Below are 26078 nucleotides of genomic sequence, written 5' to 3' on the forward strand. Positions count from 1 at the left end.
ATTGTTTTACAAATGACCTAATCTGTGGTATGGCACAAACAGACAAAGACATGCTACTAGATGTGGAAGGAAGTCTAGGACAGGGACCTCAAAGGATGGGTAGGGCTTGTATAGATGAGGAGAGAGACAAAGCCATTCTGAGGATTAAGAATGGCCAGAGACAAGAATGAGCTTGTGCACTCACCTTCCTGGCTGGAAAGGGAGGTGAATTGTTGGGAACTTGGATGGGGGATGAGCCGGGGCCCATGATGGAGGGCATGGGAGTCACAGCAGAACTTTGTATTTCAGATAGTAAGAAAAGGAACAAGAGGGAGAAAGAAGGCTGCAGGCTGAGAGTGAGAGAGAGGTGGGAAGGGAAGAAAGTGGAAAAAGAGAAGTCAGTGAAGGGCGAAGTTGGCAGGGGAAGGGGAGGAGTGTAATAAAGTCCCCTGGGGGCGAGGCAGGCTGGTTTGCTCAGACAAATCCTCCGCTGGCCAGATTCCCCATGCTTATGCCTTTTTCCAGACTCGCAGGCACACCGCCGCATGTACAGCTGCCATTTCATTGGCTCCGAGGCCAGCACGTACCTGCAGTGCACCACGGTGGGCCCAGCACCTGGGCTTCTGTTGATGTAGTCCCTGACAGTTCTCACAAACTGGATCAGCGACTGGGTGGTCTCTGGGACTCCATGGTCTGGCCACACCGTGTAGTGAAAGTGGCGGATGAGTCTGTGTGCATCAAGCTGTTCTTCCTGCAAGAGCAGAGAACAGGACAATAAGAGGAACCGCCCAAGGCAAGCCTTCAGATTCGACAACTGTGCCATGCAGGAATTCCTACAGGTTGAAGCTGCAGGAGAGGAACCAGCTAAAACAGAATTCACAGACCCCCTTCATCTTTCCAAGCTAGGCTGTTGAATGAAGTCAAGCAAACCAACGTACGCTGCATATCTTAAACTCCCGGATGGTCCACTCGGGCAGTACGGACTCTGAGAGCATCTGCAGGATGAGGTCCCCGTAGTAGAGGGAATCCTGGTCTGCTGGCCAGTAATGGTCACACTTTACCTAGAAGAAGACAAACAGAAAAAAGGTGAGTCCAGAAATGTGACTCCTTTGTGAACCTGGACTCTCCCTCCTCAAAATACCTTCCCGAGTTAGGAATCCAGGTCAGCCGCTAAAGCAATTTGAGCATCTACTTTTTATTAACATTAACCTCCTCGTAGCCAGTGCTGAAGCTGAGCGGCTGCGGGGAGTGAAGGGGAGACCCTCTACAAGGCGCACCCACATGCCCCAACCTCTGCATTCATTCACTTTTTAGGCACGGTGACACGTGGCTTGAGCTTTTTTTTTTTTTTTTTTTTAATTAATTTCCTTAGTTCCACTAGGAAATAAACCATGGCTTACAATTTATAATTTTTTTTTTTCTGAAGAAAGATCTAGCTGGACATAGAAAGGCACTGTCTTTCTGGCTCTGTTTTGTTCATATTTTTATGTCACTGTCCTAACTTGGGCCATGTGCCAAGAGATCTTTGAGAAATCAGAATGTTTAGCTAAGCTCGCCTTTACATGTACAAAGACAGGAGAAAGAAGATTGTGAGCATATATTTATTGAGCACAGGTACTGAGCTCTTTAAGTGTAATCTCTCTTTTAATCCTCAAAGTAACCATATAAAGTAAGGATTATAATTGCATTCCAAGAGATTTGCTTAATTTGTCTAGAGAATTATTTTACTTTGCATCTGCCGATGCAGCCTAAAACTCGCTTCTTTCTTGAGAGCAGGGGCAGGTGCAGTGACTCTGGCAGGGTCTCTCCGTGGCCATACACCGAAGGATGAAGCAGCCAAGTGGCCAGGTCATCTTTCTGTGCAATGGGCACTGCCGATAATCCCAGTCCCCAAATAGAAATAGCTTTGACTGAAACTTGAGACCCAGAATCAGAATCAGGCATCACCTGGATGGATTTACTATTAGAACTTTTTGAACTGAGTAGCTTAAGTCACTAACACGGTTCTCACATGATCCTTACTTGGTTTTGTGTGGTTTAACTGTAGATGGTGGGGCAGCATTCTATCCATGCAGTGGAAAGCAAAGCTTGGAAGTCAGGAAGGCTGTTTACTCACTCGGCCCTTCTCCACACACTGGGTCACCATGACAATATTATGGACGTTTTGTTCCCACGCCATTTTCCAGAAGTCATCTTTGGTTCCAGGAAGCGGTCCCTGAGTGGCGATGTATTCTCTTCTGAAGTTGTTGCCCTGCAATGAATTTACAATATGGAGAGTCAGAAACAATGGGCCTCTTCAGAACTGTAAACAAAGAGTTGGCTCTGCAGATTAGATGATATGAAAGTCTCTGCCAGGACTCTGACTTGAGAAAAAGATACTAACACAGTGTCAAGGCTCGGGAGCAGGAAGGACAAAGGCCAGAACATTGAACTATTGTTAGGAGCCACATTCCCTTTTATTAGACTGGGTCTATTCTAACCGGCTAATGGAGGACTCAGGCAATGGTCTAGAAAACACTTCACCCTCGATTACGTGTGTGTGTGTGTGTGTGTGTGTGTGTGTGAGAGAGAGTGAGAGAGAGACTGTCTGAGGGACTGACTTTAAACAGGCTCTTTCCCTATTTAGTGTAGAAAAGTTTTAGTCATTTTGGAAAATCGACATTAGAATAATTTGGTAAGAGATGTCATGCAAAGGAAGCTTAATGGAAAAGAACCCACTGTTCATTGAGCAGCCACGATCTAACATGCAGTGGGTCACGACTTGCACAGATCTTATTTGATCTGAACCACAATTCTATGAGCTAGAATATTTTCACTCACTTGTTCTGCTCTCCAGCAATAAGAACTGCTTGTAAACCTTGGTAGCAGCTCTTCCTCTCCTTGCCTCTGCTCAGGGTCTCTACATTATGTCACCCCCGCCCACCCAAACACTGCCTCCCGTCTGACTAATCCTTATTTATCCTCCTCATGCCGCCTGCCTGCATCAGCCTTCCTTTATCTCTCTCTCTGCTGGTTGATCTTCTCCTCCTGGATGCTCCATGGCAACCTCCAGCCTCTCACTACACAGTGTGGTCCTCAAACTGGCAGCACTGGGATCACTCAGATGCTTGATCAATCCAGAAATGCAGATTCCCAGGCCCCACCTCCGCCCTGCTCTGGATTAGAATCTGCATTTTAATAAGGTCCCCACATGGTACGATGTCTGTTAATGTTGGAGGGGCACTGCTCTAGCAGGTTTCTCCTGGCCTTGCCTTCTAATTTCCTGATGCCCCAACTCTTTTGAGAGTTCCTGTAGGGTTGGATCGCATCTTATCTCTGTACACAGCCTAATGTTCAACATATAATGGTGTTTATTGAGCGAAGGGATGATTGTTTGAGATACATAGTATTATCCTAAGTTTTTGGAAAGGGAGGCCCAAAAAGGTAATATAATTTTCCCTAGGTCACAGAGTCGACAAGGGGCAGAAGTGGGATTCAACCCTAGATCTGTTTGACCTTAAAGTTTTGTCCACTGTAGTGGCTGTAGGAAGGTGGCAAGATGCTAGGCAAACTCAGAGCCCAAAGATTTGACACAACATTTGAGTTGTGTCTGTGGTTTTCAAAAATCCAAATAACTTGGCAGCCTTAGCAGTGGGGCTCATCTTCCTTAGGGAACCCTGACCTTGGCTAAGGGCTGCAGAGAGTAAACAACCTATGAAAATGCATCCAGGGCCCATTATAATTTTATGTGAGTACAGCCATTGTGAATAATGGGGCTTAGAAGTGATTGAATTGGTTACCCCACGTTTTATGGCAATCAGACATGGTCTTCTGAAATCTACAAATGTTTCCAGACCTAAGAACAGTGGGAATGGACAGGAGGGGTGGCATGTCCAGTGTAGACACCCATCAAAGCTTTATCCTGGCACTATGGCCCAGTGGTTCACTTACAGGGATGTAGCTGGCATTGATGTAGTCAGAGCAAGGGTCATCGTCTACATTGGATAGCTTCACTCGTGAGGCATCATCTGGAAGGAAGTTATTGAGAGATTTGTCACTGAGTCTTGGGGTAAATTTTCTACAGTTTGTGTAGAAACTGTGTAGCACCGATGTGCATTAGCTCTGATCCCCACAAAGGCCCCACAGGGGAGGTGTTCTCATCTCCGTTTTACAGATGAGGCCCACACAGGATGACTAGCGTGCCCCAGGTTGCACAGGTGGCTCATAGACAGTCAGACACAGGGGACAACATGAAGCCCCATCTGGGCTTTCCTTTGCAGCACCATGACATTTGCCTGATGGAGTGGCCAGCTCCCTTTCCCTGCTGGAAAGAATACAATCCAAAAAGACTACCTTCTGTTGCTTTGCCTAACGGGGTAAGGATAATTTAAATAAAAATTTCTAACTAAAGACTTTGTTAAGCAAAGCCAGGTCAGCTTGATGTCAGAGCCCTTGCTGTTAGCCCCATTACTGTTTTTAGCCTCCAAGGTGAAGCAGTAGGACCACAGGGGAAAATGTCAGCAGCATACATAAGAGGCCTCTCATAATCAGAATTTAAACTGGTCCTTCTCCCTCCAGAGGGAAGTGCAGAAACATACAAGTCGTTTCTTATTGAAGGGGCTCCGAACCTGAGATTGTCCCTATCCAGCTATACCATATTTGTTTAGCCCCATTTTGTTCCTAGAAAAGTGCAGAAATGGCTAGAGGAAGACAGTATTACAAATTTTGACAGAAAACTTACAGGGCAATATATTGTTGTATCGATTTTTCCCTCTATTCTCCGGCAAGAGTGCAATGTCACATGCCTGGTTTCGACCCACATCTTTTAAGTCCTATTAAGTCAAAAAGAAGTTTGCAAATGGAGAATATGAAATAGAACAAGGCAAATCATACAGTCCTGGAGATAGATAACAATATGAAAATATGTACACTGGCTACTGTTTATAGAATGTCTCGTACTCAACATGCATTACCCTGATCCCCACAACAGCCCCACAAGGGAGGTGTTCTTATCACCATTTTACAGAGGAGGCTCAGACAGGGTAACTAACTTGCCCCAGGTCACACAGTGGCAAAGCTGGGAATCAAATCCGAAGCCTGGGTACTTTTCACCAACCCACGGGTCATTTCCCAGCCAAGCAAATGGCCAGGCTGAAACACTGACAGCATTAGGTTTGCATTTGAGATTTGTTAGCTCTTCCTTACCATGTGATCCAGGAAGCATGTGGTTTGCTGTGCTACTCTGGGGCTCAACCTGGCCTCTGAGAGTAGGTGGTATATTGTGCAGGGAATGGTTTAGGCATAAGAGAGGGCGCAGCTGAGATCCTAAGCAGCATCCTAACTCCTGAGCCCCATCAGCCTACAGCTCCAAAGTAAAGGTTAGAAGGGGAATTCTGCCAAGGACTAGGGGTGCTGGGGCTTCATTCTGTCTGAGTTGTACCTCGTATTCCTTGGACAGAAGGTAGTTGGAGTCAGCCTGTAGCTTCATGAAATGCCCTTCGAACTGATTTACTTTTATTGGGCTGTCATTGAAAATAAAACAAAACAAAAATTACTCCAGAAAAGGGAAAATGCTGTAACCAGTCTGAGTCATATTTCAAAGGCAGATAATATAGTAATTAATGAGTTTTCTCTCTTACCAAGAAGTTTTCCGGTTACTGTGAAGGAAAACCAAAAGAAGAGGAAAGACCTCATTAGCAAATCTCATACAATACTATCTTTCGATAACTTATATGAAGGTAAATTGTGGTGCTTACCCTTTCTGGCCCAGGTTTAAGTGGACAGATAATGGCCGATCCCTACGTATGCTCAGGCGGGCGGAGGGCCTTTCTCGACCATGGCTGAAAGGTAAGCGAGAGGATTTTTATTCTGATTATGATACTTGGCTTGAACAAATTTTTCCATTTATGGTAAGGCTGTGCATGTTTGTGCAAATTGGATTTTTCAGTATTCATGTAGATTTGCACTCAGCCAACATCTCTTTGGGGGAGGGAAAGGAAAGAGCATAAAGAAGATCTTTCCCACTCAGAAACGGATCTCTGCAATAACTGAAGATTTGTCTTCTGGTTTTTGGCTACAGGTTATAATCACTTCCCACATTCTCAATAAAACTTTCCTTAAAAAAAAAAAACAAACCCCACAAGAGTGAACCAGACACGACTGTAGGAGAGAAGACAATGTGCCAAATAAAAAAAATTTACTAAGAGAAGAAGGCAAAGCATTGGGGCCACATGCTATTTGGTTTTTTTAGGTCCCTTCTTAAATTAGGATGGCAGATAGGAGCCACAGAATGGTGATGTCACCCATACTTTTCAGGATATTTCAGAAAAGCACTTGGGCACACAATTTGCAAACATCTCTGTCTTCATTAGAATGTGAACCACACTAAAATGTTTTTTTCCTGTGCAAAAGGACTCTTTTCTTTTTCTTTTTTTGTCTTTTTTGAGACAGGGTCTTGCTGTGTTTCCTAGGCTGGTCTTGAACTCTTGGGCTCAAGCGATCCTCCCACCTCTGCCTCCTGAGTAGCTGGGACTACAGGCATGTGCCATCGCATCTGGTTTCATGTTTAAGTGAAGCTACAGATGGTCTCTCGGTTATTTGGTACAGGCCAAATTCATCAATGGTATATAAAGGAACTGAAAAGGAGTGACTCATGGTTTTAGAATTTGGCTTTTATTTTTATAGGAAAACACTGATGATTTAACCTGGGGAAATTGAATTATTTTCCCTTCTTACTTTTCAGGCTAAAAGGCATTTTCATTTTCATCTTTACAACCGTGGGCTCAATCACCAAAGGGATATTTGTATTTACCTCGTTTTCTTCCTGCAGATGAATAAGGCAACGCCAGCCACCAGCATGCCAATTAAAAACAGACCAGCACTCACACCTTCGATAACTCCAAAGAAGGGCTCTACAATAATCCAGATGGAAACAAAAAACCCAGGTGAGAAAATTAGTGTGAGGGAACCAGTAAGGGAGCTACTGAGGCCATAGCTCCCAAGTGATGTTATTACAAACAGAATTCAAGTGATGCCCACAGTGAGGCATTTATTTTCCAAAGGCTACGAGTATGCAGCTGAGAAGATGAAATACTGGCTGCCACCCTGTAGTGGTCAGGCCAGACATGACTGTATACTTTTGAAGTTAATAGTGTATAACTCACAAATGAATTTTGGACTTTATTTGTAAAGCTTGGGGCACCCGAGATAAAGGCCAGAGTTTGCCAACAATATAAAAATGTGATTTCATGTATATAAAACATATTACATAGCATCTGGGGCTTTGGCAAATCCACTAAATTGCCAGTTATTTTAACAAAATCTCATTTTCATTATCTGGTATGATACTGCCACTGGGAGTTTATGAACAGGTAATGAAGCCTTATTTTTTTTAACAGCTTTATTGAAATATAATTCACATACCATACAATTCACCCATTTAAGTTGTAGAATCCAATGGTTTTTAATATAGTCACAGAGTTTTGCAGTTCTCACCACAATCAATTTTATAACATTTTTATTGCCCCCAAAACAGACCTCATACCTATGAGCAGTCACTCCCCATTCCTCCCTCTCCTCAACCCCTGCAACCACTAATCTACTTTCTGTGTCTATGGATTTGCCTGTTCTGGAAATTTCATATAAATTATGTCATAAATACGTGGTCTTCTGTGACTGGCTCCTTTCACTTAGCATGTTTTCAAGGTTCATTGGTGTTATAGTATATGTCAATACTTCATTCCTTTTTATAGCTGAATAATAGTCCACTGTAGGGAGATAGCACATTTTGCTCACCCATTCATCCAGTGATGGACATTTGGATTGTTTCTACTTTTTACCTGTCATGAATAATGCTGCTATGAGCGTTCATGTACAAGTTTTTGTATAGACATGTTTTCATTTCTCTTAGGTATATACTTAGACAAGTGGAATTGCTGGGTCATATCGTAACTCTAGGTTTAACATTTTCAGGAATTGCAAAACTGTTCTCCAAAGCAGCTATACCATTTATATCTCCACAAGCAATGTATGAAGGTTTCAATTTCCCCATATCCACTTGTCTTTTTAATGGTAGCCATTCCAGCGGATGTGAGGTGGTATCTCCCTGTGGTTTTGATTTGTATTTCTCTAATGACTAATGATGGTGAACATCTTTTCATACGCTTATTGGCCAATTATACACATCTTCTTTGGAAAAATGTCTATTCAGATCCTTTGGCTATTTTAAGATTGTGTTGTCTTTTTATTATTGAATTGTAAGGTAGAAATTCTTTATATATTCTGAATAGTCAGCCTTCATAAGATATACAATTTGCAAATATCTTCTCCCATTCTGTAGGTTGTCTTTTCACTTTCTTGATTGTGTCCGTTGAAGCACAAGCATTTTAAATTTTGATTAAGTCCAATTTATCTGTTTTTCCTTTTATTGCTTATGCTTTTGGTGCCATATCAAAAAAACTATTTCTGCACCCAAGGTCACAAAGATTTACTCCTATATTTTCTTTTAAAAGTGTTACTGTTTTACCTCTTATATTTAGGTCTATGGAGTAGCCCATTTTTGAAGTTGTATTTTAAGGCCTTGGATTTGTTTATTTCATGTTGCTTTTTAAGACATCAAATCAACACACTCATCTTTTTTTAAATGTGGCTAACATTGAAAAAAATATATATGTTTGCTGTATTCCTTTACTGGACTACATACAATTTTTGTTGTATATCAATATTCACATAGGAAAGAATTGTGTTTACAAAATCCCCACTAAACATTAAATTATAAGCAAAGACATCTAAATCCTCTTAACTGTGTTCTGATCCCTCTTTGGTTTGAAAAGTGGAAGATTATCCCCATATTTGGCATAAATAGATTGAAATGCTTGTGAGGCTGAGTCATCTTTTGTCTTGCAGCACGAGAGCCAGTTTTAGCTATGAAGAAGAACTTCCCCAGACCTAGAGGTCAAGCACTGTAGAGCACTGGCTACAGGGAAAGGCTGGGCACACAATGGTGTCGAGAAAGAAGGTGATGAAAATGATGCTATTCTTAGCATGATGGGAATATTCAGACAGTGCAGTGAGAAACTGTATGCTCAGGCAGAAAGTGCCAGAAAACTGTACCATCTTGGCCAAGTTACTTAACCTCTCGGTGCCGCAGGTCCTCACCTTTACAATGCAGATGATAATAGCATCTTCCTCAAAAGGTCGTAGTGAGGCCTGGGTGAGTTATTCTATGTAAAATGCTTGAAACTGTACCTCCATAGAGAGGATGACCCGTAAATATTAGCTACTCAGACTTGCCCTCTAACACACTAGAGAAGTTTTTTTCATAAATTTTTATGTACAGCCTTTTAAATTAACATTTTTTAATCCTGTAAAGACAACACCTAATAAGCAAAAACAAGAAAAATCACCTATGATTCCACTACTTTGAGATATTCATCATTTATACTTTGGTGTTTTAATACTTGCTAATCTTTTTTTCCCTATGCAATTCTATGTTTATATATACATATATTCTCACTTATAACTGAATGCCTTTTGTACCAACTTAAATTTTGGCCTGTGAAAGCTTTTGATTTTAATGGTTTCCACTCACTGTTTAAAAAATAATTCATTTTTAATAGAAAAACATCTTGTACTTAAACCTTCTCTCCTTCTTTTAAATTTTCTTTTCTTTTTTTTTCTTAGTCCTTTATGGCAACATTCCACTGAATCCACCTTCTTTTCTAGATTAATCCCTTTTCTGTCCTTGCTTTACAGAAATTGTTCAATCCCTCTAATCTGCATCAATCCATGATCATATAAAGATTAAGTTCTAAGTGAAAATAAACATCCCCCCCACCATCAGCCAAATCACCAGATCGCCTCCCCGACAGAGGTCCTTGTAGGTGACATGGTAGTGGACAGAAGATGTGGGTGGGTCAAAAGGTTAGCCTTACCTGACTCAGTGGTGATAGGCAAAGAGAAAAACGTGTCTGAATAGAGTGGCTTTGTGAATTCCTTCAGGTCCTCATCAAACAGCTGTGTAAAAGCCCGGATGCTGATTCTGAAAAGAAAACCAATTTATTTAAATACAAATTAGTTGCTGAGCACAATAGGATTGGCTGAAAAATATGTTCAAGGAGAAATAGGGTAGGCACTCGTTTCATGCCTAGCAGGGTAGGACATGAACTATGGAATCATACAGACCTGGCTTCATGCATACATTTATTGATATATTCATCAAATATTTATTGAGCCCCTGCTGTGTACCAGTCCCTGTTCTAGGAGCTGGGGAGACTGTAAAAAATAAAACAAAGTCCTTACCATCCCAGAGGCTACATTCTCATAGAAGAAGTCAGACAATAAACACACAAATATAATATGTCAGACGAGAGATGTGTTATGAGAAAGCAAAGAGCAGGGCAAGGGAGAGGAAAGCACTGGGGATGGAGCATGTAGGGCTGCTTTATTCAGCATGGTCAGAGAAGGGCTCCAAGAAAAGAGGACACCTGAGGAACGTGAGGGAGGGAGCCGGGCCTGCATTCCAGGTAGAGGGAACGCAGGTGCCAGGCTGTAAGGCTGGAGCACACCTGCAGAGTCTGAGGACCAGCAAGGAGACCAGCATGGTCGAAGCACAGTAAGGGAGTGGTTGGGGATGAGATCAGAGAGGTAAACAGCGCCAGACCACAACAGACCCAGGAGGCCACGGTGACGACTGAGTGACATGAGAAGCCACTGGAGGGTATTCATCAAGATCACTCTGGCTGCTGCACAGGGAATAGACAGAGGAGGTAGAGGTAGAAGAAAGGACACTGGCTGGAAGGGTATTGCAATGATCAGGTGGGCTAGTGGTGAAGGTCATGAGAAATACTGGCTATTTCAAAGGAAGAGCTGCAAGATTTGCTGATGTAGAATATGAAAGAAAAGAGTGGAATCTAGGATGGCTCCATGTGTTCTGGCTGGGGAACAACTGGAAGAATGGAGGTGCCATTTACTAACACGAGGAATACATTGAGGGGTTTGGGAAGATCCAGACACAGTTCAGTTGTGAGACCAGTAATTCTGAGATGCCTAATAGAGCAGTCAAGTGGCTCAAATATCAATCTTATTATTGTTGCTATTTTGACTTGCATACCTTCCCCCCTTTTTGGCATTATTTTCTAAATATCCTTTTATCTAAAAATTTTTTAATATTGTACTTATTGTCATCAACAAGAAATGCTTATTAAAGGCCCCTTTTACATGTAATGGCTGAAGTTACAGAGATATAGGGTCATTACACTTGAAAACTTGGAAAAGCAAAATATAAAGAAGTAAGGTAAATAGTAAAAGAAAAAAGCATTTATACAATTGCAAATGAGGAATGCTGGAATTTGGAGGAAACTGTCTTTAAGGAGATGGGGTGGCTGGGAGCAGAGAGCTCAGTTAAGAGACCTCTGCAATACTCCAGGACAAGGCCACGGGGCCTGCGCCCAGAGCAGAGGCAATGAAAATGGAAGGAAGCCTAAGAGGAAGGACCAGGTGGGGCCCAGACTGTGGAGGAGCAGGGAGGGATCAAGGATGGGTCTAAGACTGAACTCAGGTCACTCAGGAGTACAATGGCATTGTTGGTAGAGATGGGGAGAGAGACTCGCAAAAAAGGCTGAGCTTTGCTTGGGATGTACTGGATTTAGAATGACAGACAGACATTGATTTAGAACTCTGCAGCTGACACTTGGAGGGACTCCAGTCACCTGGATAAGAGAGCTGTTGAGGTGACTGTGTGTCCACATGGGATAGTGCCTGAAGATCAGCCTGGTCCTAAATTCAATAGGCAAGCAGGATGCAGCTACTGAAACACAGATTCGTAAGCTCTGCCTGAATGAAAAGCCCATGATACGCATCATAGTCTCATGCTCTCTGCATGAGTCAGGCCCAGTCTGCAGGGCTGCACGCAATTTCTGGGGATATATTTTAGGGAGGAATAGAGATCACTTGAGGTGAATGACTAGGACAATGAGAGAGAAGACTTAAAGGCACCTGATAGCTGACTTCAGATTTAAGGAAGGCCTCCATGGATGAGAGTAAACAGACATGCTTATTTTTCTTATTGAAGGTAGAACTAGGTACAGTAGGGCTGAAGTCAGAAGGAAGGAGGAGTTTAGGAACATAAAATTGTTTTCCAACAACTAGAGTATGAGCTGCCTCATAGGTCGTGAGCTCCCAGTCATTTGTGGGGGTGCAGGCTTGGGGGATGGGATTTAAGCAGAGGCTGGAGGAGAACCAGCTCCCAGGGAAGCTGTCGGAGGGTATCCCTGCACTGAGTTAAAGGGTGGCTTGGGAGACTTCTTGAGTTCCTTCTATCTTGAAGAGTCTCTGGCTGTAGGTTTACTGATAGATTCCTCTTTCCTTTTTTAAAAAAATCTACATTTGTTTAACCCAAAGGTATCTGGCCATGTGCTGTGACAATGCTGAAGCAGCACTGGGCCTGGGCAAATAGTTCTGATCTAACTCGTGCCCAGGTCCAAGTGTAATCTTATAAAATGAACACCAAGATGACATTGATCAACCACATCTATAATTTCCATCTCTAAAAGATCCTTTTTCCATCTCTAAAAGATCCTTTCCAAGTCAAAAGTTGTGCTTCCAGGAATAATAGACTGTTGATGGAAGTATATTGTGAAATATCCACAAAGAGTAACAAGCAGTCACTGCATGTTAAATGACAAGATGAGAAGTCAGTGTGTTGCTAATTTATTACATATTTGAATATTGAAAGGAGTATCTCTGATGATAAGAGTTTCTTACATTTGTGTAGTGATTTATAAGTGTGGAAGGACTTTTTCCAACATGGTTCTATTTGTTCATCTTCAATCTCTCCAGTATAATAAGGGAGCTTATATTACTTTAGAGGTTTGGAACCTAAATCCTGGAGTGATTCCATGTTTTCTTGCCCAAGATCACAGAGAAAGCTGGTAAAAGAAAACTGAACTCGATATTTTCTGACTCCTAGTGCAGATCTCTTTCCCATAATTGCTCTTGGCTTAATTTTTGGTTAAAAGCAATGACTTCTGTTGGGGGGATAGCAAAAAGAGCCTGGGCTGGGGACCAGAGGATCTGAGCTCTAGCCCTCACTCTGTCGTTAATTAGTTAAATGGTCCCTAAAGTTCTTTATGGCTCAGTTTCCTCAGCTATAAAATAAAAACATCAGTAATAACAACCTTGACATGTTCTGCTCTGAAATTCTAGGAATCACAGATGTAAACAAAAAGCACAAAATGGATGCAGATGAATAAGAACCTTCAGGAACACAGGAAGGAGATAATGACCTAGTATAGGCTTGGCTTAAAATTAATGGGTCATGAGGAGCTCTGTCCTTATAACTCGCTCCAAAAAATAAATATCACAACTACATTTTCCAGCCCACACTGAGCACCCGCCCACAATCCCGTCCCATTCTGTCATCCTGGTCTCGTATTCCCCACTCCTCCTTTTCCCACACCCTTTGTTTGAAACTGGACTGTTTGCTCTTCTCTAAACAATCTCTCTCCATACTCTGACTCCCACTATTCCCTCTTCCCTCCACACTGAAACTCCTCCTGTCCCTATCTCCACATTGCCAAGTCCTTTCGTATGTTTTATTTTTTTTATTTCTTATTTTTTTGAGACAGAGTCTCACTCTCTTGCCTGGGCTAGAGTGCCGTGGCATCAGCCTAGCTCATAGCAATCTCAAACTCCTGGGCTTAAGCAATCCTTCTGCCTCAGCCTCCTGGGTAGCTGGGATTACAGGCATGTGCCACCATGCCCGGCTAATTTTTTCTATTTTTAGTTGCTTTGGCTAATTTCTTTCTATTTATAGTAGAGACAGGGTCTCGCTCTTGCTCAGGCCGGTCTCAAACTCCTGAGCTCAAACGATCCGCCCACCTCAGACTCCCAGAGTGCTAGGATTATAGGCGTGAGCCACCGCGCCTGGCCTGAGTATGTTTTAATACTCAGGTAAAATGATACTCCCTTCAAGAAGCTTCTGAAGCTCCGAAGCACTTATTTTCCTATAGCTCTTATGCCCTTCAGCATGTCTGCCTGTGTGTTTATAGACACGTCTTCTTTCTCTTTCTGAGTCATAAACTCCTCGAAGGCAAGGGCTCCCTCTGATTTATCTTTCTATCACCCACAACACCTGGCCCAGTACCTTACACAGAGGAGGCGATAAAACATATATTGAACATATTATTATCGGCATAACCATAATATGAATAAGACACTATTTTAATGAACAGATATCTGATAGAATTATTTCCATTTTCAATGTGTCCAGAATCAGAATTCTATAGCAGAAAGTTAGAGATCATGTGGTTTAATTTTCTTCATTTGAGGAAAATGAGGTCAGGAGAAGCTGACCACCTGACTGTGGTCACATTGCTATTCTATTTAGAATAAAAACAAAACCAGATCAGCACTTTCCGAACTTCCAAGCTGCCTCTCCCCATAATGATCTGCCCTTTCTCCTTCCATATGCAGCAATGCTAATAATACATACGGAAAATAGCAACCCAGCAATGAAAGGGAACACAGTACATTCATTGACATAATAAACTTTCGTATCAGTTAAGCCTAGCATTTCCCATTTCTCTTCAATCCTATTTTTTCTTTTTCCATGTTCTTTCTTGTGTGCCTATTCCCTTCAGAAAAAAAGATGCCTGACAGCATCGAGGGTCACTGTGGTGATTATCGCCCCGAGACAGGCAGAATTCTGACTGCACTGAGCTGGGATTCAGCCGTCGCCACACAAGAGGCTGCTTAGCATGCGGCTCTCCCATGTGCTTTGAAAGGCTGTGCCTCCTCTTATCCAGCATTGTCTGCGTGGCATGCTTTTAACAGGACTGAACCAAACGTATATTGGAGAAATATGGGAAATCTGTGTTCTAGAAAACAAATTTGTATGCCCTGAGTTGATTAACCTGTAACAAGAGCGTGTAACTTTCATAGAGCATCTCGGCTCATTCCCTTATTTGTTCATAAACATTTCATGAGCACCTCTTTTGTGTCAGGTACACGCCATATTGTTTCATAACCAATGACATGTCTGTGTCCCCTATTAAACTGTGAGCTCTTGCAATCTAGTGAAGAGGACAGGTAATTCGATAAAGGGTTAAAAGCCACCTACAAATGCAGTATTGGAGGGATGCAGGGATGGGGTGCTGTGAAAATGGAGCTGAGGGGGTGCCCAGCTGTGCAGCTGTGGGTTGACAGTTGGGGTGTGGGTATGGTAGCTGGTTGAGCTGATATTTACTCCTTCTTGAAGTAAATATCACCAGTAAGTTTGTGTGTGTTTACTCTAGAGATGCTGACTTTGCCTGGGAGGCAACAGCAAGCTTCTGCTGAGTCCTGAGCAGAGGTAGCTCTGCAGAGCTCCTGCCAAAAGCGAGTCTTCTGTTGTAGGAAAAACACCTGCTTGCCTTTGTTGATGCGAGGGAGGGGCTAAAAACTCTCTCCGTGTGATGTTATGTCATAGTCTCCTTTTGGAGCTGGTGGAAGAGTTTTGTCTACTGAGACCCAGGGGTGATACTCCAAATACGTGAGAATCAATGAGATCTCAGCACTGACCAACCAGAATGGACACTGGTGCATGGAGAACCTGATTGGCTGCCACAATGGCCTAGATACCAGCTCATCCAACACCCAACAGAGAAGGTGCATCCTCTGCAAAAGTAATACTATCAGATGTCTATTGTCCAAGACAATAGCCTAGGTCCCTGTCTCCTGAGGACGCTGATTGGGATGCTGTGTACTACTGCTTGTACCTGCTTTCTGAAAACACAGTGCAGAGCAAGAGCACTACCAATTCCTGCAGCTGGGAGGGCCTGTTGGTGGCACCAATGCTTCTGGGGCCAAAGCCAAAAGGCTGCTCCTTTACATCTGCCATCTCAGTGGGAACAGAGGGTGCCCCATTCATTCAGGGGCCCTTTTCCTTTAAGAGTTCTGTCTGGACTATCTTTACAATGCCTTAGAAGGTAAATAAATAATTCCAGTCCTCATTAAAAGTGATAGATATAACCTCCTATGGTTTGGGTCTCCCTAAACTCAGTCTTTCTATTAATATTTGGACATTTTCATAATAGTGAACATTGTAAATTATCTGACTCATATTAAAGAAGTTGCAGGAGAAAGAACAATCTGTTAAGAACCTTGCATTCTTCACATAAAGAATTGGAGCTTTTGTACAAAGCTGAAGGCCTTCTTTACACATTACCTGCTAATGGAGGCAGGAACCCAACTTTTATAAATTACCCGGTAATATATAGAGTACTCTTGTAACATAGGTTATTAATCTATAGGAGCTCACATGCATCAGACGCTCAGACAGCAGAGCGCCGGGTAATGTAGCACGTCCCTCCTAGCAAAATGACGGTAATACATCTAACCTGTAGGCAGTGTGTGGCTTCAGTGGTCCGTCACAGAATTTTTGCTGATTAGGATCACATTTTCCACCGAGGCTCTCCATCTCTGCTCCAAGCTTAATATTAAAACTCTTGGAGTTGCTGTCAGGACTTTCAGCACATTTGCTGGCAAAATAATTGGTCTGATACACTCGAATGGAGGCATTGTGACTGTATTCCAGGTAGGAAGGGAGAGGATGCTGCTGTTCTGGCTTCAGCTCATCACTGCCTGGAAGAGAAAACCCATGACTTGAGTGATTTCAGTGATTTCTAAGTGGTTTTATCCACTGTGTCTGGCCATCCCCAGAATACAGATTCTGGGATCTCAAAGGATGATGTGAAATTCTCCTAATGAAATTAATTTTAATTCACTTTTTCTAAAATAAAAAACAAAGTATGTATGTGTGTATATAAAATGCACATCTATACCAATATTTTCCTAGGACATAAAATGAGGGTAAGACATTTCATGAAACGATAACATGTCCTGCAACTCCAGAGAGTTGGACGACTCCCTGTTGTGAGAGTCAACCCACTCAATGAGCTCTCTACCTTGCCAATAACCACTGTAGTTGAGCTAATAAGGAAACCCCTATGACCTGGAAAATAGGGAAAAGATAAGAGAAATCATGTCACAGGCCAGAGCGGTCATCCCACAAGGCACGCTCCATGTGCCATGCCTGGGCTGATAATTGCTCTGCGTGTGGCTCTCCATTATCTTGAGTACAGTTGAATCCTGGCTCAAATTCGGCCCCTCACTCAGAGCACGTCCCAGAACTCTTCCCCTATCTACCCAGCCTGCTGTGTGTTTTGGCACTGCAAGCTAGTTTTGATGTTGGCTGGAGAAAAGCAAAAGTAGGAAGATAAATATTATAGAGATCAGATACCATTTACAATGAACTTCAAGGAGTGGTACTGTGGGGGTTCTTCATAGCATCCTGGACTCTTGTTTAATGAAATTTTCTCACAACAAGCAAGTCTTGGAAATATTATTTTGTTGGCAGTAGTTAAGAAGGAATGCTGCCTTTAGAATAAGCATATATGCTATAAATGACATTTATATGACATGGGTTGTTATCTTAGCCCACCAAGGAACCACAGCCCATCTCCATGGACATCAATAACGGAAACTCAACACAGCTGGAGAACACAAGACTGTTTTCTGGGGTGTGACTTCTTTTTGGTCACTGCCTTATATTCATGGAGTAAAACACTGTCTTCATTGCAGCCTAATTAAATCTAAAGTCTTTCCACAGTTCATCAATTTATCTTCAATTATGAGGTGTGAGGAAATCTGGGATGCACCACTGATCCTTGAAACTATTTAATTAATTATTTAATAATTTAATTATTAGCTTTAGTACAATTAAATAAAATGTAAAAAGCACACAGACTGTTAGATACCCAGTGAGATTAAAATACCATTTAGCCTAGAAATTGCTTTAGCGTTTGTCAGGTTTAAAGTTTCCCCCTTAATCACAAATGGGTCAAAATTATCAGGGATGCTTAAGAAACTCATGTGCAGCACCTTAAACAATTTTGAAAAATATAAGGAAGATAAAATATATTAATGCCATTCCAGGCATGAGCATCTCTTCCGGAGAAATAACACACAAGACCTCAATGGCAAATACACACATGGATGTGTGTGCTCCAAACACAACATTCTTACTGGTGGTTTGACAAATGTTGACATAATAAGCTCTGAAGATCATACTCCATGGTTAATGGAATATTGTGATGACTACCATCCAGTATTTGCCCAGTCTGCAGGAATTAGGTAGACAGGAAACTAGAGAATAAAACATACTATTCAAAACTCATTAGAAAATGGAGGAACGATTCTCGTGAACATCTTTTCCTTCTTTCAAGCTTTTGGTTATTTTTGTAAATTGGTGGGTGGTTTGTGAGTGTATGGTCAGTTGAGGTATTTGAGACAGGGATGGGCTGAGAAAGTTAAAGCATATTGCTGTTTAATGGAGGAACAAAAGAGTAGGAGACAAGATGGAATAAATAGTGAAGACGATTGAACCAGTCAATACGCGCAATGCACTTCCAGTAATGCCTGGCACATACATAGTAAGGGCTCAATGGATGATGGTTATTGTTGTCATTGTCGTTGCTGTCATTATTATTTTCCCATTTAATAATTCAACCCATAGGATAATAGACTTTATTGCCGATTTTTTGAGTCTTTGAGAAGTTTTTTATTACATCTCTGTGTATCCAGCAGGGATTGAGCCGAATAATATTAAAAACTTGTCACAGAAAGAGTCCCCATGTGAACTGTGAGAACCAGTAGAGTTAACTCATGACAACTTACCATCAGCCTCTCTCACCACCACCGTGAAGTATTTCACGGCTCCATTGGTGTCGCTGAACCAGCTGCAGTTGACCGTAAAGTTGATGGAAAATTTGCTAATTAGCACGTCCTTTTCATTCACACGGATGTGTGGAGGTGGAGGAGGGGGGCCTGGAAAAAGAGATGAGGAAGGAACCAAGAGGGGTCACAACTCTGCTTTCACATGATAAACAACAGTTAGTGAAATGCAGAGCTCCACTCCTACATCAGACCGTATGTGTGCGCACGCACATGTGTGTATGTGTTTAACACTTGTAATCAAGAAACTCTCCTCCTCTCCTGAAGGAAAGCAGGCAGAGGAAGTGATTTGCTAGTGGCACATTAAACATAATGAAAGAGGCAGCTCTTCAGCAGGATTTCCTGAAGTTGTAGCATCAAATTGCTTAAAAGCTCCATTATAGCTCTAACTGTATATCAGGCAAAGTGATGTATTTAAATACTAACTCATCCAGTTACTTTAAGATCACTTAACTTGTTTGCTGGCAGGGTACTTTAGCCAGAGAAATGTTTTAATTTCTTGGAGTCTTTTAGGCCCTCCTTTCCAAGTGACAACCAGATGGGCTTATGCAAATGTGAACTGTATGCAAGTGAATAGTGGGGACAGGATGACAAAGAAAAGTGCAAAGCCCTCTCACCCTGAGTGAAAGGAAGCTCCAGATGCACCTCTGGGGACACTTACGGTCTATCATTGTGATGGTGCTGTCTTCAACCACTTCGCTGGTCATGCCGGCTGACTGTACCTTGATAGACACCAGGTACCTCTTATGGGGCACTAGCATCATGATGTTCAGCAGAGATTTTTCTTTCTCCAGCTTTCTGGAAAATTCAACTTCTTGGGTGTCCATTTTCCGGCATTCAATGCTATACCCATCAAAGTCAGAATCAGGAGGGATCCAAGAACAGGCAATGGCCGTTGAGTTCTGAGGCCGGCAATGCAGGTTTTGTATCTTGTCTGGCTCTAAAGGAGAGAGAGGAAGAGACACATTTCAGAACTCTAGGAGACACCTTTTGTTCCCCAGTTCTTTTGGGTCCAACTAGCTCTGGGATCTAAATAAATAGTTCTCAAAATTTACTTGGATTGTTTTTCGAGGAAAAAATTCTCACCGATCACCAAGGGAATTTCTGCCTGCCAGATCCCACTTTGAGAAGCATTAAAAGTTAAAATGCGGTCCCGTTAGAAAATCGTGAAGTGACAACATGATCAAAGAGGGCACTGAAACCAAGTGGCCAAAGTCAGAGAGAAGGTGAGGCAGAGTAGTGCTCTGATTTGGAATACAACCAACCTTCTGCTGACACATGCCTTGTTATAGGATTTCTTGTCCTAAACAATCACAACTTGGAAACACTTAGCATCTTAATTCTTGTTTCATACCAAGGAATACAAATGTCAGCTAAGTCACAAAAGGTTATAACATACATATAATGGGAATACCAGAAGAAGAAAAAGAAGAAAAGGAATAGGAGAAATATTTGAAACAATATTAAGAATTTCCCACAAATTAATGTCAGACACCAAACCATAGTTCCAGGAAGCTCAAAAAACAAAAGGTAGACTATATGCCAAAAAACCCACTACACCTAGGCATATCATTTTCATACTACAGAAAATCAAAGATAAATTCCTAAAAGAAGCCAGAGGGGGAAAAACATCTTCCCTATAGATGAACAAAGATAAGAATTCCATCTACCTTCTCCACAGAGACAATGTGAACAAGAAGAGAGAGTGGAGTGAAATATTTCAAGTGTTGATAGAAATAGGTACCTATGATGTGCAAGGTGCTCTTGTAGGGACTGTGAACAGTGGAGAGGTAGGTAAGACATTAGCCTTAACCTCCAGGAAGGGAGATGAGTCCAAATAGCCGTAATACAAGGTAGAAAGGAGAATGTACCAGAAAAAAGGCGAAAGAAGGTGCTGTGTGGGGTGACACAGAACTTTTAGCTGCCAGCTATTAGTAATAGGCAGAAGTCAGCAAAGGCTTTATGGCAGAGATGACACTTGGCCAAGGTATTGGGAAAAGGGCATTCTGGGTAGAGAAAACTATGAACCCAGGCACCAAGAGAAGGGGTGGGGGAAGCGGGAAGGCAGATAATTGAGAATTGCAAGTTGTTCATGATGGTTGGAGCCTATTTGTAAGAAATGAAGTACTGGAATGATTTTATACAATAATTATAAACTTCTATTCTGTTTAAGCCTCTGTTATTTTGGGTTTTCTGTTACCCACAGATAAACCCAATCCTAATGAGTACAATCCAAAAAAAAAAAAAAAAATCATCAGTCATTTCTCATAATACACAGGATTGAGTCCCTCTTTGTACTGTTCTTGTCTTGGTTGTGCCCCATTTGGTAAATGCTTTTCTTCAATTCTAGTATCCAGGACTGAAGACAATAGTCCAGCCTCTGTGGAGTTATATGAGCTCTTTAAACTGATCACCTGCGACACTATTGGGAAAGGCAGTCTCATATGTGAAATATTTCTTCTTTTGACCCCTTGGACCTCAAACATTTTCTTATCGAGAGATCAAGCACCCACATGGCCTGTGCCGGGCTTATTGCCTGTGCGGGAATATCTTTCCCTGTTGCAAATCTAATGTATGCTCTTTTGTTCTGCTTAAGCATGTACATAACATGGCATCTGGCCAACACCAGTGCTATATATCTGTCCTCTGAGAAGAGGGGACAGGGTCCTTCTACTGCGGCCTAAGAGAAATGCACACAGCCAACAGCCCTGCATCGGCAGCTGGGAGAGACCTGCTGGCCATGGGGGACTGACACATACGACGGAAGCTGATCTTGCTCTGTCTCTTCTCTATGTAAGTAAAGCTTTGTTCCACCCAGTGCTTGACTGCATTATGTTTCCCTGGGTGACTCCAATACCAAGATGCAATGGGCAGAGTGTTTAGAGTCCTGCCTTGGGTTTGGTAACCACTGCAGGTTATTCCACTTAACAGATTTATTAATATAGTCTTAATACAGCACACTATAAGCCACTGAACACTCATCCTGAGCTTGCTATAAAATGTAAATGTAAAACTCTTAATTATTTTTCACATATTTCTCTTGACACATAACAATCTGATCCCAAACTGATCTTTGGATACAATATGGAGCACAAGTTATACCTGTTATAGCATTAATGTTTATTGAATAAATAAAATAACTACCTGCTTAAATTTCTAATTTTCTACTATGTATTTTATCAACAACCAGTAAGTACCTCATCTGATCTTGGAAGCTACATGTACTGAGTATTATTGAAAAATAAATATTTGGATTGAGGTTCCTACACTGAAAATCATTGCTTCTTTGAGGATTGCTGCATCTATCCCAAAATGCCTTTGGGAAGAAACTGGTATACACTTCATTGTGAAAGTATTTTATCTTAGGGACATGCAGCAGCATTTCCTAACTGATCCCTCTGCTTCTAGTTTGGCCCCTTTCAATCTATTCTCTACACTGTACCCAGAGTGACTTTCTAAAGTGTAAGTAATGATTATGATATCTCTGCTGAAATTGAGTGGCTCCAATTGGTTCAGAATGAAGTTCAAAGTTGTTACCGTGGCACATAGACATTTTACGATCTGATTCTCTTAATCCTTACCTTTTATGCTCTGGCCAAGTAAAACGTCTTTCTGTTCCTTATTAGCTGATCTTTCTTTCTCCTCCCTGATCTTGGAATATTTTATTCTCTCTATCTGGAATATTCTTCACTTCTTCCCCCACCTCTGCCTGGTGAATCCTGCTCTTTCCTTGTGTTCAATTTGGCTGTTTCTTCTTCCAGTAAGCTCCCTTGTACTGAGTCTGATTCCCCTACCGGGATTTCTATAGTGCCATTTATTAATACTTCCCACATCACACCCAAAATATACTTGTCTGTTTAATGGTAGGACCTCCCACCTAATTATAAGCTCCGTGAGGGCAGAGATTATTTCTTTATTGTCTATTGTTGTTAGTGTTGAATGAATGAACAAATCTGTATAGATTTCTACCTGAATTCAAATCCAACCAATCCCAAGTAAAAATGTGGATTTAAACCAAGCTCCATTGAAATAAGATGTTGAACATATATTTCCTCTCACTCCAAATGAGAATAAAGAGTAGCAAAACGTGTCATACTTGTCCTCACAGATTGAAAAATTGGTTTGCTGTAGGTTTTCCAGGAGTCGCCACTGACAGTCCTGACACTGAATTGGTAGGATCTCCCCGGACGAAGACCATACACGATGCGTCCTTCTGATTTTCTGCTGTTGTAGGGGTTGAAGACAGTGAGTGCATCTCTAGGCAACCACTGCAGCTCAAAGTCATTGTAGTCTGTCCAGTCCGGGGGCCCCTTCCAGGTGATGGCCAAGGATGTGTTTGCGACATCAGCAAAGGACATAAGACTGGGAGGACTTGGGGCTGTATGTAGGAGAAAGTGAAAAATCATGTTATCATATCGGTAACATCCATAACATGTGCAAATAAGACAGCTGAGTGACAGCAGTACCTTTTAATGTACTTTGTAGGAAGAGATAATATGATAATAATATAGTAGTGGGAGCTTTCCTTTATAATATTATGTGTAAGGCACTGTCCTCAATTATTTTATGTGTCTTTTCTTAAATATTCATAACCAGAGCTTCCTTACTGGGGCATTGTGGAACATGAGTGTGCTCTGAATGGGTTACAAGTGTGCGAAGGTATTGATTCCATCAGATTTTGGGGTGACAGGGCTGGGGTCCAAGGACAATTATGTTCAATTGCAGACAGCCTGGTTGATTGATCTCAGGGTGGCATTTAGATATTAACATTATCTATGTGTTTCCGTGACATAAAATCAATTAGGAAGCACTGCTCATAGCAACACAATGATGATGTATACAATTATCCCCATTTTGCAGATAAGAAAACTGAGGCTTAGAGATGCTCAGTGACTTATCCAGCTTCATACAGGTGAATGGCAGAACTAAGCTAAGGACCTAGATCTTTTTGACCAAAATCTGCATCCTTTATCCCCTATACCATAGTGCCTTCTCAAGTTCAGGGCTAGCACATGGCACATCATTAATAACTTTATTTCTTGTCATTAAAATCATAATGAAAATGTGTCCTTTTGAAGCTACTTCCCACCCACCCTTGGCCATTAGCTCCCGGGCTTCTTACCTGTTCTGCTCTCCCCTGTGACCCGATTGCTGAGGTCTCCACTGTGAGTTACCACACACAGCGTGTACTTCCTGCCAGGAACGAGGCCGTGAAAACGCCACTCGGTCAAGTCCTTGTCTTTCCAGTTTTCCTTCTTCGTGCCATTGGGATGGTAGAGAATCAGCTCATAAAAGTCGAAGTCCCCAGAGGCTGGACTCCAGCTGAACCAAAGGCTGTCTGTCATGTTCCGATTGGAGCCCTTGAGATTACTGACGGAGGCTGGGACTTAAACAGAAGGAAAACTCTTACTGAGAACAAAACAGAAACAAAGGCCTTTTGGCCTGCAGGTGAGAGTGTGAGCCATGTTGGGCCTATGGGTGAGTCATACTTGTAGAGTCATATCTTGCCTACATTTCAGATCACTTAAGTTTAGGGGCATGTGGTCTAGAGATGTGGCACCAATTAAAACAAAATAAAACAGGTGGTGACTTCTATATGCTTGCCACATGCACCCTGGTAAACATGTCAAATGAAATCTTCCTAAATGCTTAATTAAGACTAGCCAAATAGTTTGTAACTTAGCTCGTAAAAGGCCCAGAAAATGTTCATAAAATGTTCCCATTCCTCCCAGTCTGGGCCATCTCACTAGCAGCCACCATCCCATAACAACACTCTCTGGGTCTCGTTACTTCCTCTCCATTCTCCTGTAGGTTCTCAGTTCTCTTATGCTCTTTCTTATACAATCTGTATTGGCACAACCTCATTTAGGAAAAGAAATGTTAACAGTCACTCCTCCCGTTGTATAAATTAGCCACACGGCCACCTGTCCCATGGAGATTTAAGCTTTGTTATTCTTTGGAGAATGAAGACTGTTGCCACTTGTTGGGAGGACTTTAAATATTGTTGGGCAGGTGAGGGAAGGTGTGCAGAGGGCAGGGTGCCCTGAAAATGGCAACATCTAGGCAATTCTACTTGTGGTCGAGGTGTATTGCTGCTCTTTTTCATTCCTTTTAAAAGACATACTGAGCACTTCTGCTGGGTGTCCTTGGCGTAGGTCTTCACGTGGCTCCCCTCATCTCAGGTCTCAGCTACGATGCCTTCTCTCTCTAAAGCAGTTTCTTGTCCTGCCAAGTCACTGCCCCGACACATTATTCATTTCTTTCATAGAATTTAAGGTGTTTTGAAATCATCTCCCTTTAAAATATGTCCCAGTCTCCTCCCTGCTCCCCTAGTGTAGAGCTCTCTGAGGTCAGGCGCCCTGTCTGTCTTTTTCACTGTCACGTTCCAGCAGTGAGCCACGTGCCTGGCACAGAAGAGCACCCCGAAACTGTTGTCAGATGAGGGAAAAAAGTTGAATAGGAAATAAAAACTCAAATTATAGAAAAAAGTAGATTCTGTTTCCTATTTGCAGCCCAGGGAGATGTCTCTCTCTCTCTCTCACTCATTATCCTGAAACTCTTTGTTTTCATTTCCTCTAGTGCTATGTTTCCAATTCACAGCAGTCACTGCCTGTTTGTCCAATTTGTGGTTGCCTTTCTCTGCTCCTGCCCTCCGCTCCATCTACTTCTTGCCGAAAGCTGAAGGGCATAGCTTGAACTGAGCGTGATGGGTTACATGCCACCTTCTTGGACAGTCCGCTGGCAAGTGGAGGGGCCAGATTCATTTTCGCCAAACCCCATCAAGCAAACAAGTGGAGGCAAAAGAGCAGAAGCCAGTGCAAAAAAGGGCCACAAATTATTTGTGTACAATCAAAGGTGTGATTTAGGGTCAAAAAACCTGAAAGTCACAAATTTCACATGAAGCTACCTCCTGGATAGAATAGGAAACTAGGGACAAATCAAGGAAAAGCCAGTGAATACGGTGACAACTGCCTAGCTGTTCATTACTGCTTGGGTCCCAGTCTTACCTGTCCGACCGAATATGAAAGACTCATTCGACAGCTCCCCACTGTGGGTTACAATCACCATCTTGTACATTCTGCCTTGCAGCAAGTTCTGGAAAGAGAAGCTCTGGATCTGAGGGTCAACTTGCGCTCTCTCCTGAAGGGTCCGATCCGGGTTGTACAGAAAGATGTTGTACCAGTTGAGCTCCCCCACGGAGGGGGTCCAGCTGAAGGACAGGTGCCTGGTGGAGTTCTCTGTGATCTTCAGATTGGTGACAGCTGCTGGAACTGCAAAGTCAGGAGCAAGGGAGTGAGGGAGGGAGAGGCAGGGGGTGGGGAAGAAGGGGAGAAGCAAACAGAGAAAGT

The 26078-nt window shown here is 42.3% G+C and overlaps 1 protein-coding gene across 2 annotated transcripts in view; it reads right to left on the reverse strand.

Annotated features, from left to right (window-relative positions):
- PTPRB (protein tyrosine phosphatase receptor type B) overlaps positions 1 to 26078 on the reverse strand; it is a 106984-nt gene that overhangs the window by 11014 nt on the left and 69892 nt on the right. For both annotated transcript variants that reach the window (XM_069489819.1, XM_069489820.1), the window contains 16 exons: positions 25737 to 26000; positions 23852 to 24115; positions 22826 to 23107; positions 19391 to 19669; positions 18673 to 18822; positions 16335 to 16578; positions 9891 to 9997; positions 6770 to 6869; positions 5715 to 5798; positions 5598 to 5615; positions 5399 to 5480; positions 4700 to 4790; positions 3910 to 3986; positions 2096 to 2230; positions 918 to 1040; positions 567 to 730 (listed from right to left, as the gene is read on the reverse strand). In XM_069489819.1, coding sequence (XP_069345920.1) covers positions 567 to 730; positions 918 to 1040; positions 2096 to 2230; positions 3910 to 3986; positions 4700 to 4790; positions 5399 to 5480; positions 5598 to 5615; positions 5715 to 5798; positions 6770 to 6869; positions 9891 to 9997; positions 16335 to 16578; positions 18673 to 18822; positions 19391 to 19669; positions 22826 to 23107; positions 23852 to 24115; positions 25737 to 26000 — 2464 coding nt within the window. The remainder of the gene's footprint in view (positions 1 to 566; positions 731 to 917; positions 1041 to 2095; positions 2231 to 3909; positions 3987 to 4699; positions 4791 to 5398; positions 5481 to 5597; positions 5616 to 5714; positions 5799 to 6769; positions 6870 to 9890; positions 9998 to 16334; positions 16579 to 18672; positions 18823 to 19390; positions 19670 to 22825; positions 23108 to 23851; positions 24116 to 25736; positions 26001 to 26078) is intronic.

Source organism: Eulemur rufifrons, chromosome 16, assembly GCF_041146395.1.
Source record: "Eulemur rufifrons isolate Redbay chromosome 16, OSU_ERuf_1, whole genome shotgun sequence".
NCBI lineage: Eukaryota > Metazoa > Chordata > Mammalia > Primates > Lemuridae > Eulemur > Eulemur rufifrons.